At 36.3% G+C, this 14,279-nt stretch overlaps 1 protein-coding gene across 1 annotated transcript; it reads right to left on the bottom strand.

The window, feature by feature from the left end:
* Nucleotides 1-847: 847 nt before the first annotated feature.
* LOC117326933 (dehydrodolichyl diphosphate synthase complex subunit nus1-like) lies at nt 848-14,148 on the bottom strand. The gene is made up of 5 exons (XM_033883737.1): nt 13,746-14,148; nt 7,233-7,370; nt 6,243-6,401; nt 5,296-5,395; nt 848-4,897 (listed from the first exon to the last, which is right to left on the bottom strand). The coding sequence occupies exons 1-5, from the start codon at nt 14,047-14,049 to the stop codon at nt 4,807-4,809; spliced, it is 792 nt and encodes a 263-aa protein (XP_033739628.1). The 5' UTR covers nt 14,050-14,148; the 3' UTR covers nt 848-4,806.
* Nucleotides 14,149-14,279: the final 131 nt, after the last annotated feature.

Raw genomic sequence — 14,279 nt, 5'->3', positions numbered from 1 at the left:
CAGACGACCCAGCCCACCCTCGATTCCGTGCCCATGTCCCCTTCCTGGAAGCTGCCCGACCATGAGAATGTACCGAATAGACAGGATACCAAACTCCCCGGAGGGGGATACAGGCCCCAGTGGCCTTTATCAGTTACCAGTCCCTCACGTCGTATTAACACAGCCATCATCGTAAAATTTAAAGACGGAAAACCTGAACTAACCAACCAACCGCAGCTAAAAGCGTATTCACAACCGTTTAATCAAAATACCTACAAATGATTGATGTGAAATTGAATGTCATTTCTTAGAATAGACTTTCGAAAATCCAACACTCTTCAACAGGTGGTTTGCACTGCTAAATGCTCTAATTTGTGATGGGCATTCATAGGACTATTTCAGCACAAAAATGCCAGTCTCATTGAAATTCATTTTCATTTCCACAAATTATAGTAATTTAAAGGGGCATTCCTTCACTTGAATAAAGTTTAGGTCGTCAAAATTAATCCTACTGGAAAATATGTGTTTTTTCCAAGTAGTAAAAGCTATAATCTTTACATTAATATGGCAGTTTTACTCTCAAGATAAACCAAAGTTCTTCGCGTATCAAGTCCTGAAAATTCTTAATTCGACCCGAAGTATCACTTATTACTGCAAAGACATACTGTATGGTACTTGTAAATGATACGCCCTTTCCTTGTACATTTCAGTGCTGATTTCATTACATGTAGGCACAAACACTTATATAATCAATGATTATCGTTCAGACATGATTTCATCAATAGAAATTTTGTATTTTTCTGAAGTCAGAGCGAAGGAACGCCCTTTTAAATCAGTATGAATGTAAATTAAAAACATACGCCCGACAAATTCTACCATTCGTTTCTTTATTACAAAATAATGAGACGTGCAGCAATATATCTGTATACATAAATAGTTCTCCAATGAATTTGCCTCCTTTCTACCAGTAAATACAAATATAACATCCTTCTTAACTCCACAGAAAATGACATGTAGAATACATGTACATACATACCAATAAATTCATACATGTGACTAAACTATTACCATCCTGCAGTAACCTTCACCCACTGAATAAAACATTCTTAGTTTATTAAGATATGTCAAACCATCTTTGACGGACTTACAGGTACTTTCATGACAAAATTAACTAAATCATGGCTATTTTATATTTATTATTATCATCTTAATTGAAACATCCCTTTCCTTTAAAGATCATATAAAATAATTTGATCGTAATAATTAGCTCATATTGTGACTGATTTTGATGATAATATTTTGAATTCTGTTCTAATCACCACTACAAAATACATAAATACATTTTTTCTAATCACTAGGAATACCCATTTCCTGATCTGTAAAATAATTAATTTTATGCAAATGTGTGCCAAGTCCCTGTGATCATTATTGCCCTGTTATAGAGAAACTTTAATATCCAGGTTTTTTTTTTTTTTTTTTTTTGCACTAAAACTCAAGATTAGGGATTTTCTTTACCTAACATACAAATGTAGGACTAATTGGCACTGCAGAAGTATAAATATATATGTGCCTAGCCTAAGTAAATTTTTTTTATAGAATAATTCAGTATTTTTTTTGTATTGGAATTGTGACTTTTTGAATTGATGATGAAAATAAAACCACCAGAAAGATGTCCCGATTGTCAACAGTAGCTGAGAGTAATCTCCCCTTTGCACATTCCACTATAAATACGATTACACCACGTTCATACCACCACATATAATTTATATATAGATATTGTTTTTGTTGAGGGGGAAGGGGACCTATATTCAACAAACAAAACGCAGTTTTATTTTCTACATTACCAACACAGTTACAAAATAAAGCACTGGTTCAGACTACATGTTCCTACTCTAGATTTATAAAAATTCTGTCTTAGACAGGTAATCCTTTTGCACAGGTGGTTGATATAAAGAGGTTTTGGGAAGTTATGATTGATGAATTGTTGGTTAAACACGAGTGGTAGGTATAGACCAAAGAACCTTGACACAAACCTATATATCGACACAGGATATACATACATGGATCATGGGAATTGTGTCAAATCCCTGTGGTATAGACTTTGATGATAAGAGCCAGTACATATACCTCCTGAGGCAGGTTTGACTGTAGCACAGGGTGCATTACAATGAAAAAGGTTGGAGCCTATAAATGCATTTCTACCACAATATGATGTGTTATATTCCATTCTCACGCCATTATATAAATGGGCTGACTGTTGGATATACATGTATATAGGTTATATTCAACTAGTGGAATATGACCTTCTGGTCTTTTGATTGGTCAAGAAGTTGAACTTTGACCCGAGCTGCAATTGTTATTGATGTCATCACCAGGTCCTGGCCGTCACCTGTACACCTTATAAGCATATACGAAATAAGACTTAGCCACATTTCCCTTTGATTCGAGCCAATATTATTGTGGTAGAAACAGGTCTCGCGACTCATGATTTTTGGATACAGAATCTATTTCACACTAAGGAAGTTATTTTCTAAAAGTTACAAAAGACACTTGCTAAAGCTTGTGTCTTTTGTAACTTTTAAAAAATAGCTTACTCGTGTGAAATAAATTCCATATCCAGCAACCACTCGTTGTGTAACCTCTATTTCTAGGTTCCGCCCCATTTCATGTTTTTCAACAAACCCCTGTGACTTTAGTTAAAGACGGGTCCTAATTTCAGAAATGGCACCAGTTTCATACAGATGGCTGACATGTGATCCATGGCAACCATGATGAAGTTTAAATCACAGGGAATAGACAAACTTTCTTAACCCATAAAAACATATACTTGGTATATGACCTATTGACTTGTGTCAAGCCCCTGTGCCAGTGTGGTGTAAACCACACATTTAACTTGATGTCATACATCTATATTTTCATGTTGCTCTTTTAAATCAAGAGATTTGTGACAATTTCAACAGCACTTTCCACGTTTACAATAAAAATAAATTCTTACTATTAAACATATCAATCTGCTTGATAAACATATTAAGTCAACATATCAAACATAGAGAGGAAAATCACAAACAACAATGGCAGTATGTCAAACATAGATATTTGTATGTCCATTGTACTTATAGGTATCGTACATATATAAATATACCAAATAGTTACAATGAAAAACATTGACATAATACCCCTCATTTTGTTTCCCTCTTACATACTGCTAAAGTACTTCAACATTTGCTTTCTTATAATTTGCAACGAATATCTCCTTCAATATATCACTGAATCTCCCATTTATGACAAAACTGAACTGCCATCGCATCCAATTATTTGTCTCTATATTGAGAGAAAAAATAAATAATGTAACAACAAATTGAAACAGATAATGCAGAACATTTTGGGAGTTTTTTTTTTTATCAATTTTTAAAATCTTGACCAAAATATTGAAAGCCAGTTCTGATAAAAAATGATTTAATATAATGGTTGTCTCAATTTCAAATACTTTAAAAAAGAGAAAGATGTAAAGGAGTTCTAAATTCAATTTTCCTTATTTCACACCTCACACCTATACATGTGTCACACATTAGGCTGTCTCAATGTTTGTATTACCGGTCTCTAATATAATTTAAGATGACAGAATAACCTCCATATATTACATGAACCTTCCCAACTTTCCTTCTTCAGCCAAGTTCATCAAATTGAAGATCACAGAAGAAATCAATTCAGAATGGAAATATAGCCCACTATCAAAAAAATATTGATAAATTAAAAAAAAAAAATCACAAAATTTGATTAACAAATAAATGAAAATTGATCACTGCACAATAAATCATGATGATGTATTGATTGGATTTCCTTTCATCTCATATTTCATTTAAAGTAAAGTTCTCCTGAAACTAATTTTACTGTACAGATAATCAAAATTAATTTTCTTTCCTATCATTATGTGACTTGATATTGACAACCCTGTTGATGTGATTTGCCCATATATCCATTTACAAACTTTGGTTCATTACAAAATAACATTCAATGTAGATATTGAAATAAATAATTTGTTTGCTATGACAGGAATGCCTACATGTTATCTATTACATAAAACTTAGCTAGTAAATAATAATGATAACACTGTACCATGTCTATTAGTGTCACATCTCTATTAATGTCATATTTCTGTTAATGTCATATTTCTGTTAATATGTCACATTTCTGTTAATGTTGTCGCATCTCTGTTAATATGTCACATCTCTGTTAATGTCATATTTCTGTTAATATGTCACATTTCTGTTAATATGTCACATTTCTGTTAATGTCATACTTCTGTAAATGTCATATTTCTGTTAATGTCACATTTCGGGTAATATCACATTTGTGTTAATGTCATATTTCTGTTACTGTCATGTTTCAGGTAATGTTACATTTCTGTTAAATATAACATTTCTGTTGATATCTCATTTCAAGATACACCACATTCCCCTAAGACAAAAAACAGTAACTGACATGAAAGTCCAAGCATTGGAAAATAATTGTACTAGCATGATTTCTGCACATATAAAAAACAATGAAAATTTCAACAACAAATCATTTTACAAATCTCCCAGTCTTACATAATATATGATCACACATACTTGTACATGAAGTGATAACATACTTAACTCACTGGATTGAAAGACGTTCAATACTTAATACAGAGAACTTATTTTAAAGACAATGCTGAAATGATTTCCACCAGTCATTACAGACAGGGTGTAAAGGTTTGTATAAGAGATGAATTTTGGTATTCGACTTCAGATTGGATGCTGTAGTATCTAGTTTTCTATAGAATGTTATGGCTGCACGATTCTTCTACTTTCCGAAGCGTTGGTTGATTCTAGAGAAGTTTTGAAGAGTTGTGATGAATGATTTATATTGAATAGATGAATGTGATGGAATGCACCTGAAATACACAACAAACATAAGAATTAAACACAAATACATAAAGCATATTTGATATAAATTTCACACATTATAACTGGGTATTTATGCGAGGAAGTAATTTATGGTTTTTGTTTGAACTGCGTACGTGTACAAAAAACAGAAAAAAAATCTTATTGTTTTTAATTCCACTCAGAATTCCTACCGACTTGATTCTGGAATAAGGAAGTGTTCAATAACGATGTCATGTTCCCATGGTGTCGATTGGACATAATAACCAATAAGTTCATTACCAAGCTCAAATGTTCATCAAAATATTTGACACCATAAAAATGTTGTTAAAATCACAAAAATTAAACTACATAGTAATAATAATAAAAAAACTTTTCAGAGACCATATGTGATTCAAAATATACTCACAATATTTCTGCAAGCCTCATCTGCCAGGGGAGGTAACCCAACAAGGAATCTGTTTGACCAAACTTAAGCACCAGGTCAGGGTCAGGAAACTTATGAATTTCTGTAAAAATCAATTCATCATGTCAATAAAAATGTGATAATTCACCATGCTTTAAATATTTTTTTCTATTTTTCTGTTTTACGAGGGGAAATTACTAGACCCAGCTGTGCACATGCACTTTCACACTTGCCCAACAACTGGACGAGTCCATATGTACAGCTAGCCATAGTAAAGTACATGTAATTCAATATCTAGCACCCCCATCCCCACTTATTTTTTTTTTTTATATATATATAAGACTCATAACAGGCTCTATTTAGTAAAAGAAGGAGACCATTGAGTGGCATTTTATTTGTCAGTCCTTCAATCTTCTCTGGTCAACATTTCTGGAATCTTTCAATCATAATGTCAACTCATGGATAACCATTAAGATACATTTTCTAACTAACTAGTATAAAACTAAATTGTTACTATGCCATCCCAGATGAAGTCACAACCGAAAAGACAACAAATCACTGTACAGATTTTTCAAGCCATATATAACCACTGACCTTTTTTTAAAAACCTTACTGACAGATACATACAAATGATAACAAGACTATTAATTATTTACAAATAAGGGGTCATTGTTCTGGTTGTAGGGGCCACATCTGCCCCAAATTCTGGATGATGGGTGTGAACTGTTCCTGGGTTGTAGCTTGCCTTCTAAGGTCAATGTCAAAGCAAGAGGGAAAATTTCAAACCATGAAGATACTACCAGGTAGATCTAAATTAGGCTGAGGAAATAATCAAGGAACTGTATAATTTTCAGTTGAAATATTGATATTTTAACTGTACCCACAAATGATACATGTTTTATTTTCTTGATAAGACTGAACCTCTTTGATGCATTTGTTTATAGAATTACCTTGCAATAAATTATCTACAATTTGAGGTGATATATCCTCTATCCTCCGTCGTTTCTCCGTCACCTCGAGACAGAGCTCGCGGGCCGTCTGTACCAAATCCTGCCGACCATCCTCTGTACCCAGTAACTGTATGTGAACACTATTGCCACTGTAACAACCTAAAAAGATGGGAAAGATAATTTTGTAACATGACAAATAATCAAATACGTGTATATTTCCTTTCATCAAATAAATATAGTTTCAGTCCATCACATTAATCTATTTTTAAACAATCAATCTGATTAAAATCAAATCTTGATCTGCGTTCCTGTTCTGTAAACTATACTGCGATACAAGAGCACAGATCAAGATATGATTTTAATTAGATTGTTTGGAAAAATAACTTTTACTGAAATTCACTTCAATTAACTAGGAAAACCATAAAGGTACATAAAACAGTGGCATGTATATATTGTCTTTGTCTTTGTTTGTTATGGTGGAAAAAAATAAAACATGAGTCAAAAAAAAAAAAAGAAAAAAAAAAGATAATCGATGACAATTTTGAAAAGGCAATTGATCAGAAATTTTTTAAAGTGTTGATGAATTTTTAGCTTAGTGAATTTTTGTAATGTTACCAAACCAACTAGCTGATATTTTACCGATATATGTATTGGTCATTTACAAGGGATTAAGGAGAATGAAATACATTAACAACCGATAAATGCCTTTTGTTCAGTATTAAAAATATTGACAGCAAATACCAAGATATGTAATAAAGTACATACATTTTCTACAAAAGGGGAATTATGTGCTAAATTTAGAACAGATTATTTAAATAACTATCCAATTGATTTCATGTTTTTGCTTATTGATTCTGAAAATCAAACCAATTCCCATCCATATTTGTTACATCACTTACTCCCAAATTAAAAACGGTATAATTCAAAGGAAAACTTAACCTTGTTGTCTGATACAGTTCATATTTCTTGTTCTTTTTTTAAAATACTTACCATTTTGATAGACATTTCGTCTGTCAGTAAAACTAGAATGTATATGTATATTGTGTTTTGTATTCTCTGTGTCCGATATGAGCTGCTGACTTTTGCTTATTTCTTCTCTTAAAAGTTCATGCTTTCTTTTAAATTCACCTGAAACAGAACAGACAACTGCAACAAGAGGCCCAATGGGCCTGTATCGCTCACCTGGCTCTACAGCAACTTTGAAGTTGATTGAGGTCATTTCTACAGATACTATGCTGATTATCATAGTAAGCTAGGTTTATTCATATTAATAAATTTTCTAGTCCTTCATTCCAGCATTTTATTGGCCTAATATCTGGTCTAGGAGGCTCTTGGCTATCACAAAATTATTGTTTACAGATTTAAGCCGATTTCACCCCTGTGACCTTAAATGTAGGTCAAGGGTCATTAATTTGAACAAACTTTGTAGCCCTTCACCCCAGCATGCTACAGGCCCAATATCAAGTCCCTGGGCCTTTTGGTTATTAAGAAGAAGTCATTTGAAGAATATAGCCTATTTGACCCATGTGACCTTGAATGAAGGTCAACGTCATTTATTTGAACAAACTTGGTAGCCCTTCATCCCAGCATGCTACAGGCCCAATATCAAGTCCCTTGGCCTCTTGGTTATTGAGAAGAAGTTGTTTGAAGAGTATAGCCTATTTGACCCATGTGACCTTGAATGAAGGTCAAGGTCATTTATTTAAACAAACTTTGTAGCCCTTCACCCAAGCATGCTACAGGTCCAATATCAAGTCCCTGGGCCTCTTGGTTATTGAGAAGAAGACATTTGAAGATTATAGCCTATTTGACCAATGTGACCTTGAATGAAGGTCAACGTCATTTATTTGAACAAACTTTGTAGCCCTTTACCCTAGCATGCCACAGGCCCAATATCAAGTCCCTTGGCCTCTTGGTTATTGAGAAGAAGTTGTTTGAAGAGTATAGCCTATTTGACCCATGTGACCTTGAATGAAGGTCACAGTCATTTATTTTAACAAACTTTGTAGCCCTTCACCCCAGCATGCTACAGGCCCAATATCAAGTCCCTGGGTCTCTTGGTTATTGAGAAGAAGTCGTTTGAAGATTATAGCCTATTTGACCCATGTGACCTTGAATGAAGGTCAACGTCATTTATTTGAACAAACTTTGTAGCCCTTCACCCCAGCATGCTACAGGCCCAATATCAAGTCCCTGGGCCTCTTGGTTATTGAGAAGAAGTTGTTTGAAGAGTATAGCCTATTTGACCCATGTGACCTTGAATGAAGGTCACAGTCATTTATTTTAACAAACTTTGTAGCCCTTCACCCCAGCATGCTACAGGCCCAATATCAAGTCCCTGGGTCTCTTGGTTATTGAGAAGAAGTCGTTTGAAGATTATAGCCTATTTGACCCATGTGACCTTGAATGAAGGTCAACGTCATTTATTTGAACAAACTTTGTAGCCCTTCACCCCAGCATGCTACAGGCCCAATATCAAGTCCCTGGGCCTCTTGGTTATTGAGAAGAAGTCGTTTGAAGATTATAGCCTATTTGACCCATGTGACCTTGAATGAAGGTCAACGTCATTTATTTGAACAAACTTGGTAGCCCTTCATCCCAGCATGCTACAGGCCCAATATCAAGTCCCTTGGCCTCTTAGTTATTGAGAAGAAGTTGTTTGAAGAGTATAGCCTATTTGACCCATTCGACCTTGAATGAAGGTCAAGGTCATTTATTTGAACAAACTTTGTTGCCCTTCACCCCAGCATGCTACAGGCCCAATATCAAGTCCCTGGGTCTCTTGGTTATTGAGAAGAAGTCGTTTGAAGATTATAGCCTATTTGACCCATGTGACCTTGAATGAAGGTCAATGTCATTTATTTGAACAAACTTTGTAGCCCTTCACCCCAGCATGCTACAGGCCCAATATCAAGTCCCTGGGCCTCTTGGTTATTGAGAAGAAGTCGTTTGAAGATTATAGCCTATTTGACCAATGTGACCTTGAATGAAGGTCAACGTCATTTATTTGAACAAACTTGGTAGTCCTTCACCCCAGCAAGCTACAGGCCCAATATCAAGTCCCTTGGCCTCTTGGTTATTGAGAAGAAGTTGTTTGAAGATTATAGCCTATTTGACCCATGTGACCTTGAATGAAGGTCACAGTCATTTATTTTAACAAACTTAGTAGCCCTTCATCCCAGCATGCTACAGCCCCAATATCAAGTCTCTGGGCCTCTTGGTTATTGAGAAGAAGTCGTTTGAAGATTATAGCCTATTTGACCCATGTGACCTTGAATGAAGGTCAACGTCATTTATTTGAACAAACTTGGTAGCCCTTCATCACAGCATGCTACAGGCCCAATATCAAGTCCCTGGGCCTCTTGGTTATTGAGAAGAAGTCGTTTGAAGATTATAGCCTATTTGACCCATGTGACCTTGAATGAAGGTCAACGTCATTTATTTGAACAAACTTGGTAGCCCTTCATCCCAGCATGCTACAGGCCCAATATCAAGTCCCTGGGCCTCTTGGTTATTGAGAAGAAGTCGTTTGAAGATTATAGCCTATTTGACCCATGTGACCTTGAATGAAGGTCAACGTCATTTATTTGAACAAACTTGGTAGCCCTTCATCCCAGTATGCTACAGCCCCAATATCAAGTCCCTGGGCCTCTTGGTTATTGAGAAGAAGTCGTTTGAAGATTATAGCCTATTTGACCCATGTGACCTTGAATGAAGGTCAACGTCATTTATTTGAACAAACTTGGTAGCCCTTCATCACAGCATGCTACAGGCCCAATATCAAGTCCCTGGGCCTCTTGGTTATTGAGAAGAAGTCGTTTGAAGATTATAGCCTATTTGACCCATGTGACCTTGAATGAAGGTCAACGTCATTTATTTGAACAAACTTGGTAGCCCTTCATCCCAGCATGCTACAGGCCCAATATCAAGTCCCTGGGCCTCTTGGTTATTGAGAAGAAGTCGTTTGAAGATTATAGCCTATTTGACCCATGTGACCTTGAATGAAGGTCAACGTCATTTATTTGAACAAACTTGGTAGCCCTTCATCCCAGTATGCTACAGGCCCAATATGAAGTTCCTGGGCCTCTTGGTTATTGAGAAGAAGTTGTTTAAATGAAAAAGTTGACGCCGGACGGCCGGACGGACGGACGGACGGCCGGACAGACGGACGGACGACGGACGCCGCACCATGGCATAAGCTCACTTGCCCTTCGGGCAGGTGAGCTAATAAATGATTGCAAAGATCATTTGCCACAGCTAAAATTTCAACAATATATCAAATTGAATATAATATGCCAATTTGTGTGTTTAATACTGCTGAAAACAAATTTCCAAATGAATAGCAGCTTTAATTAATCAAAATTTGAAAATTCAGAAAAAATCAATTTGTTACTTCATCATACATAGACCTCTAATGAAAATGACCATTGGTGTTTACTGTAAGCATTTGAATAGGTACAGGTAAGCTTATCTCTGTGATGTTTATTGACCCCAGACTAAGAGACGCTCAGACCATGGCCATATCTGCAAAATTTTGGAATTATCCTTTTTGACCGGTGTCATGCATAATATGTACTTCCTGCATAATAAGTATCCGGATACTTTTTATTCTGCATAAAAAGTACCCGATACTTTTTATACCCCTACCAAAACGTACCCCCCTTGCATAAATAATACAAAAACTCTGTAATTTTGACTTGATTAATCTGAAATTGTGAAGATATGATAAGAGGACCCAGGGGATGTCATTTTCAATATTTCTGACCCCATCCCATCAAATCCCCACCCCAGGGCCAAAAAAATGAAAAAAAAAAAAAAAGTCAAATATGACTTGGGATCAACATAGGAAACCTTCATATGCATATAAAAGACAACTCACAACTTCCCCACCCCCCGGATACTTTTTATTCACCTGCATAAAATGTACCCCCGGATACTTTTTATTCCCCTGCATAAAAAGTACCCCCCTACAAAAAATCTTTAATTTTGACTTTATCTATCTGAAATTGTGAAGATATGATAAGAGGACCCAGGGGATGTCATTTTCAATGTTTCTGACTCCATCCCACCAAATCCCCACCCCAGGGTTTTTTTTTGCTCAAACTTCCAAATAACTCTTGGGATCAACATTGGAAACCTTCATATGCACAGAAAAGACATCTCGCAACTTCCCCACCCCCGGATGCTTTTTATTCTCCTGCATAAAAAGTACCCTCCTACCAAAAATCTTTAATTTTGACTTTATCAATCTGAAATTGTGAAGATATGATAAGAGGACCCAGGGGGTGGCATTTTCTGAGGGCTTTCCGGGGCCGTTAATGGGCATCATTCCCTATTGGAATTATTTCATTTTAAAGCCAAATTCCCAAAATTTACAGTTTATTCCAGAAACAATTTCTTCCCAAAAGGAGACAAAAAGGACCCTTCCCAAACCAGTGAGAAAAAGCCCTGAATATGTTACCAACACAAGTTTCCTCTGGACTAACAACAGACTTTTGGATAGACAGATACCGTATTTGACCTAATAAGGGCGCAGGGCGCGGGTAATTGACAGTGGGGGCGCCCTTATTAAGATTAGTTATTCTGAAGTTTTATGAAACAGACTATACCTTATAGCAGAATACCCAAGGTTGTGGAAACGGTAAAATATTCAGTCATAAAAATATTCCAGATGAAGATATCTATTCATTATCATATATTAAGCTTAAACATCACTTGAATACTCCTGTAAACTTGTAAACCATGCCAGCTGATCTTTAGACCAGAGAACGTGTGTTCCACCATTTATGTTCAAATGGAACTCTTTTGTGTTCTATTTATAGAAACAGGTGATTTCCCAGATCATATTAGACATCGTTTTCTTTGACCTAATAATTGATTTACAATGTCTTTTACTAGCTTTCTGTTCTGAACAAAAGTTATTTATCAACAAGAATGAAGTCTTTACTTTATCTTCAAATAAAGATGGTAAGTTATTATTTGTATGTGTGTTTAGTTTTGGGTGCTCTTTGCACTGACATGTCATCTGTAGCCTGTAGGAATACACAAAATGTGGCGAAAACATGTGTTCCAGTTACTTAATTTGCTGAAGAAAATTGAACACATAAAGTAGCAAAATATTTCACATGAATTATTACTTTTGAACACCATTTTGACACTCAGTCAAAGATTTATTTCCTTGAAAAAAGGTAGGGGCGCCCTTATTAGGGCAGGCGCCCTTATTAGGTCAAATACGGTACATTCATTTGTACCTATAGTACTATCTGGTGTTTGTTCAGAGGAAACACCAGCTAAATATTCATTTATGTTACATGGATCACAGGGGCACGTCAATATCGTATGGCTTGGTATACACTTGAGTTGGCTGTTTACCCTATGGTTGATAACGTAGGGGAAACAGACCTCTTTGGTTTTTGTATTGTGTAATATGCTTTGGTCATTTAAGGTCTGGTTTGGTTTTATTTGTTTAACATCCTATCAACAGCTAAGGTCATTTAAGGACTGCCTCCCGTGCGTGCGATATGCATGCGTGTGGTAAGTGCGTATGTGTGTTTTGGGAGGCTGTGGTATGCTTGTGTAAAGTCTCCTTGCAATTGTGATAGGCCGGAACTTTTGCCAATTCATAGTGCTACTTCACTGAAGCATAATGCCGAAGACACCCAGCAGGACACCCGACCAGTCACATTATATTGACAACGGGCGAACCAGTCGTCCCACTCCTAATATGCTGAGCCCTAAGCAGGAGCAGCAACTACCATTTTTGAAAGACTCTGGTATGTCTCTGCCAGGGGACAGAACCTAAAGCCTTCCTCGCAGGGGCGAACGCTCAACTAAAGGCCAAAAGTGAGGCATTGTCAAGGGAGACATTAGGAAGAAGAAAGTTGGTAAGAAAGAAGAGAAAAGATAAGATCCCAAATTTAGTCTGCTCTTACGATCATGCAATGGGGGCAGCAGGTACAATTCTTATGCCCTACCTGCAGGGCAGGGTGATTTAAGGGAAGCATTCCCTGTGTGCGAGATGCATGTTTTGAGAGGCTGTGCTATGTTCGTGTTTGTCTCCTTGTTATAGAGCACAACTAATTGATGCAGACTCCATACTGCTACATCACAGCAAAGACATCCAGCAGGACTTCTCACCTACCCATTACATTGAGTGATTGACAACGGGCGCGGAACCAGTTGTCCCACTGAACGCTTGTAAGCAGAAATAGTTAAGTTTTACCATTTTTACACATTCTGGTATGCCTTGGGACAGATCCAAAAGCTTTCCTCACATGGGCAAATGTTCAACTAAAGGTCAAAAGTGAGGCAGTGTCAAGGGAGACATTAGGAAGAATGTTAGGTGATTAAGGGGAGAAACGGGGATATCTCAAATTTTGTCGCCTCTTACGATCACGTGACTCAAGTGTATACCAAAACACAAAATATTTACGTGCCCCCTGGGTAGCTGACCGGGCATACATGTATATGGATTGGATTGCATCGTTGTCTGGCCATACTCACCATTTATGTCAAACACGCTAATGTAAGAAATACCAAGTGTTATCGACCAGACGATTAAGTTAGCAATGTCTGAAAATGAGACATCGTTCTCCAAGACTAGGATACCAAGGTGATTCGGTAACTTTTGAAACGATCTTGCATCAGCTTCAATCTGTGCTTGAAGACCATAGCTAAGACTTCCGGTTAAAGCTTTCTGTTGGAAAGCGAAGCCAATATAAGGAAAATGGAGAATCCAGTGTTTGACAAATATCCCGAGAGAAAGCACATAGTGAATAAGTCTCAATACTAGGTTGCCAATCATCATGCGTGATTTGATGTGATCACATTCACATATAAACTTCAGCAGTCTTCATTCCCGATGCCGGTGGCTCGTGTCAAAACCGGAAGTAGTAGTTTCGGGCTGAATGATGGACAGAAAATTCAATATTAGTAAAATATTGATATACCCAAATAAAAAATAAGCATAAAGACATTAGGAATAATTATATTTATATTCTGTGTCATTGTTTGCAAATAATTTAAGAGGTTATTGAA

Source organism: Pecten maximus, chromosome 5, assembly GCF_902652985.1.
Source record: "Pecten maximus chromosome 5, xPecMax1.1, whole genome shotgun sequence".
In the NCBI taxonomy this organism is placed as follows: domain Eukaryota; kingdom Metazoa; phylum Mollusca; class Bivalvia; order Pectinida; family Pectinidae; genus Pecten; species Pecten maximus.
The sequence above is the reverse complement of the archived record's forward strand: the minus strand, read 5'-3'. Positions and strand labels throughout refer to the sequence as shown.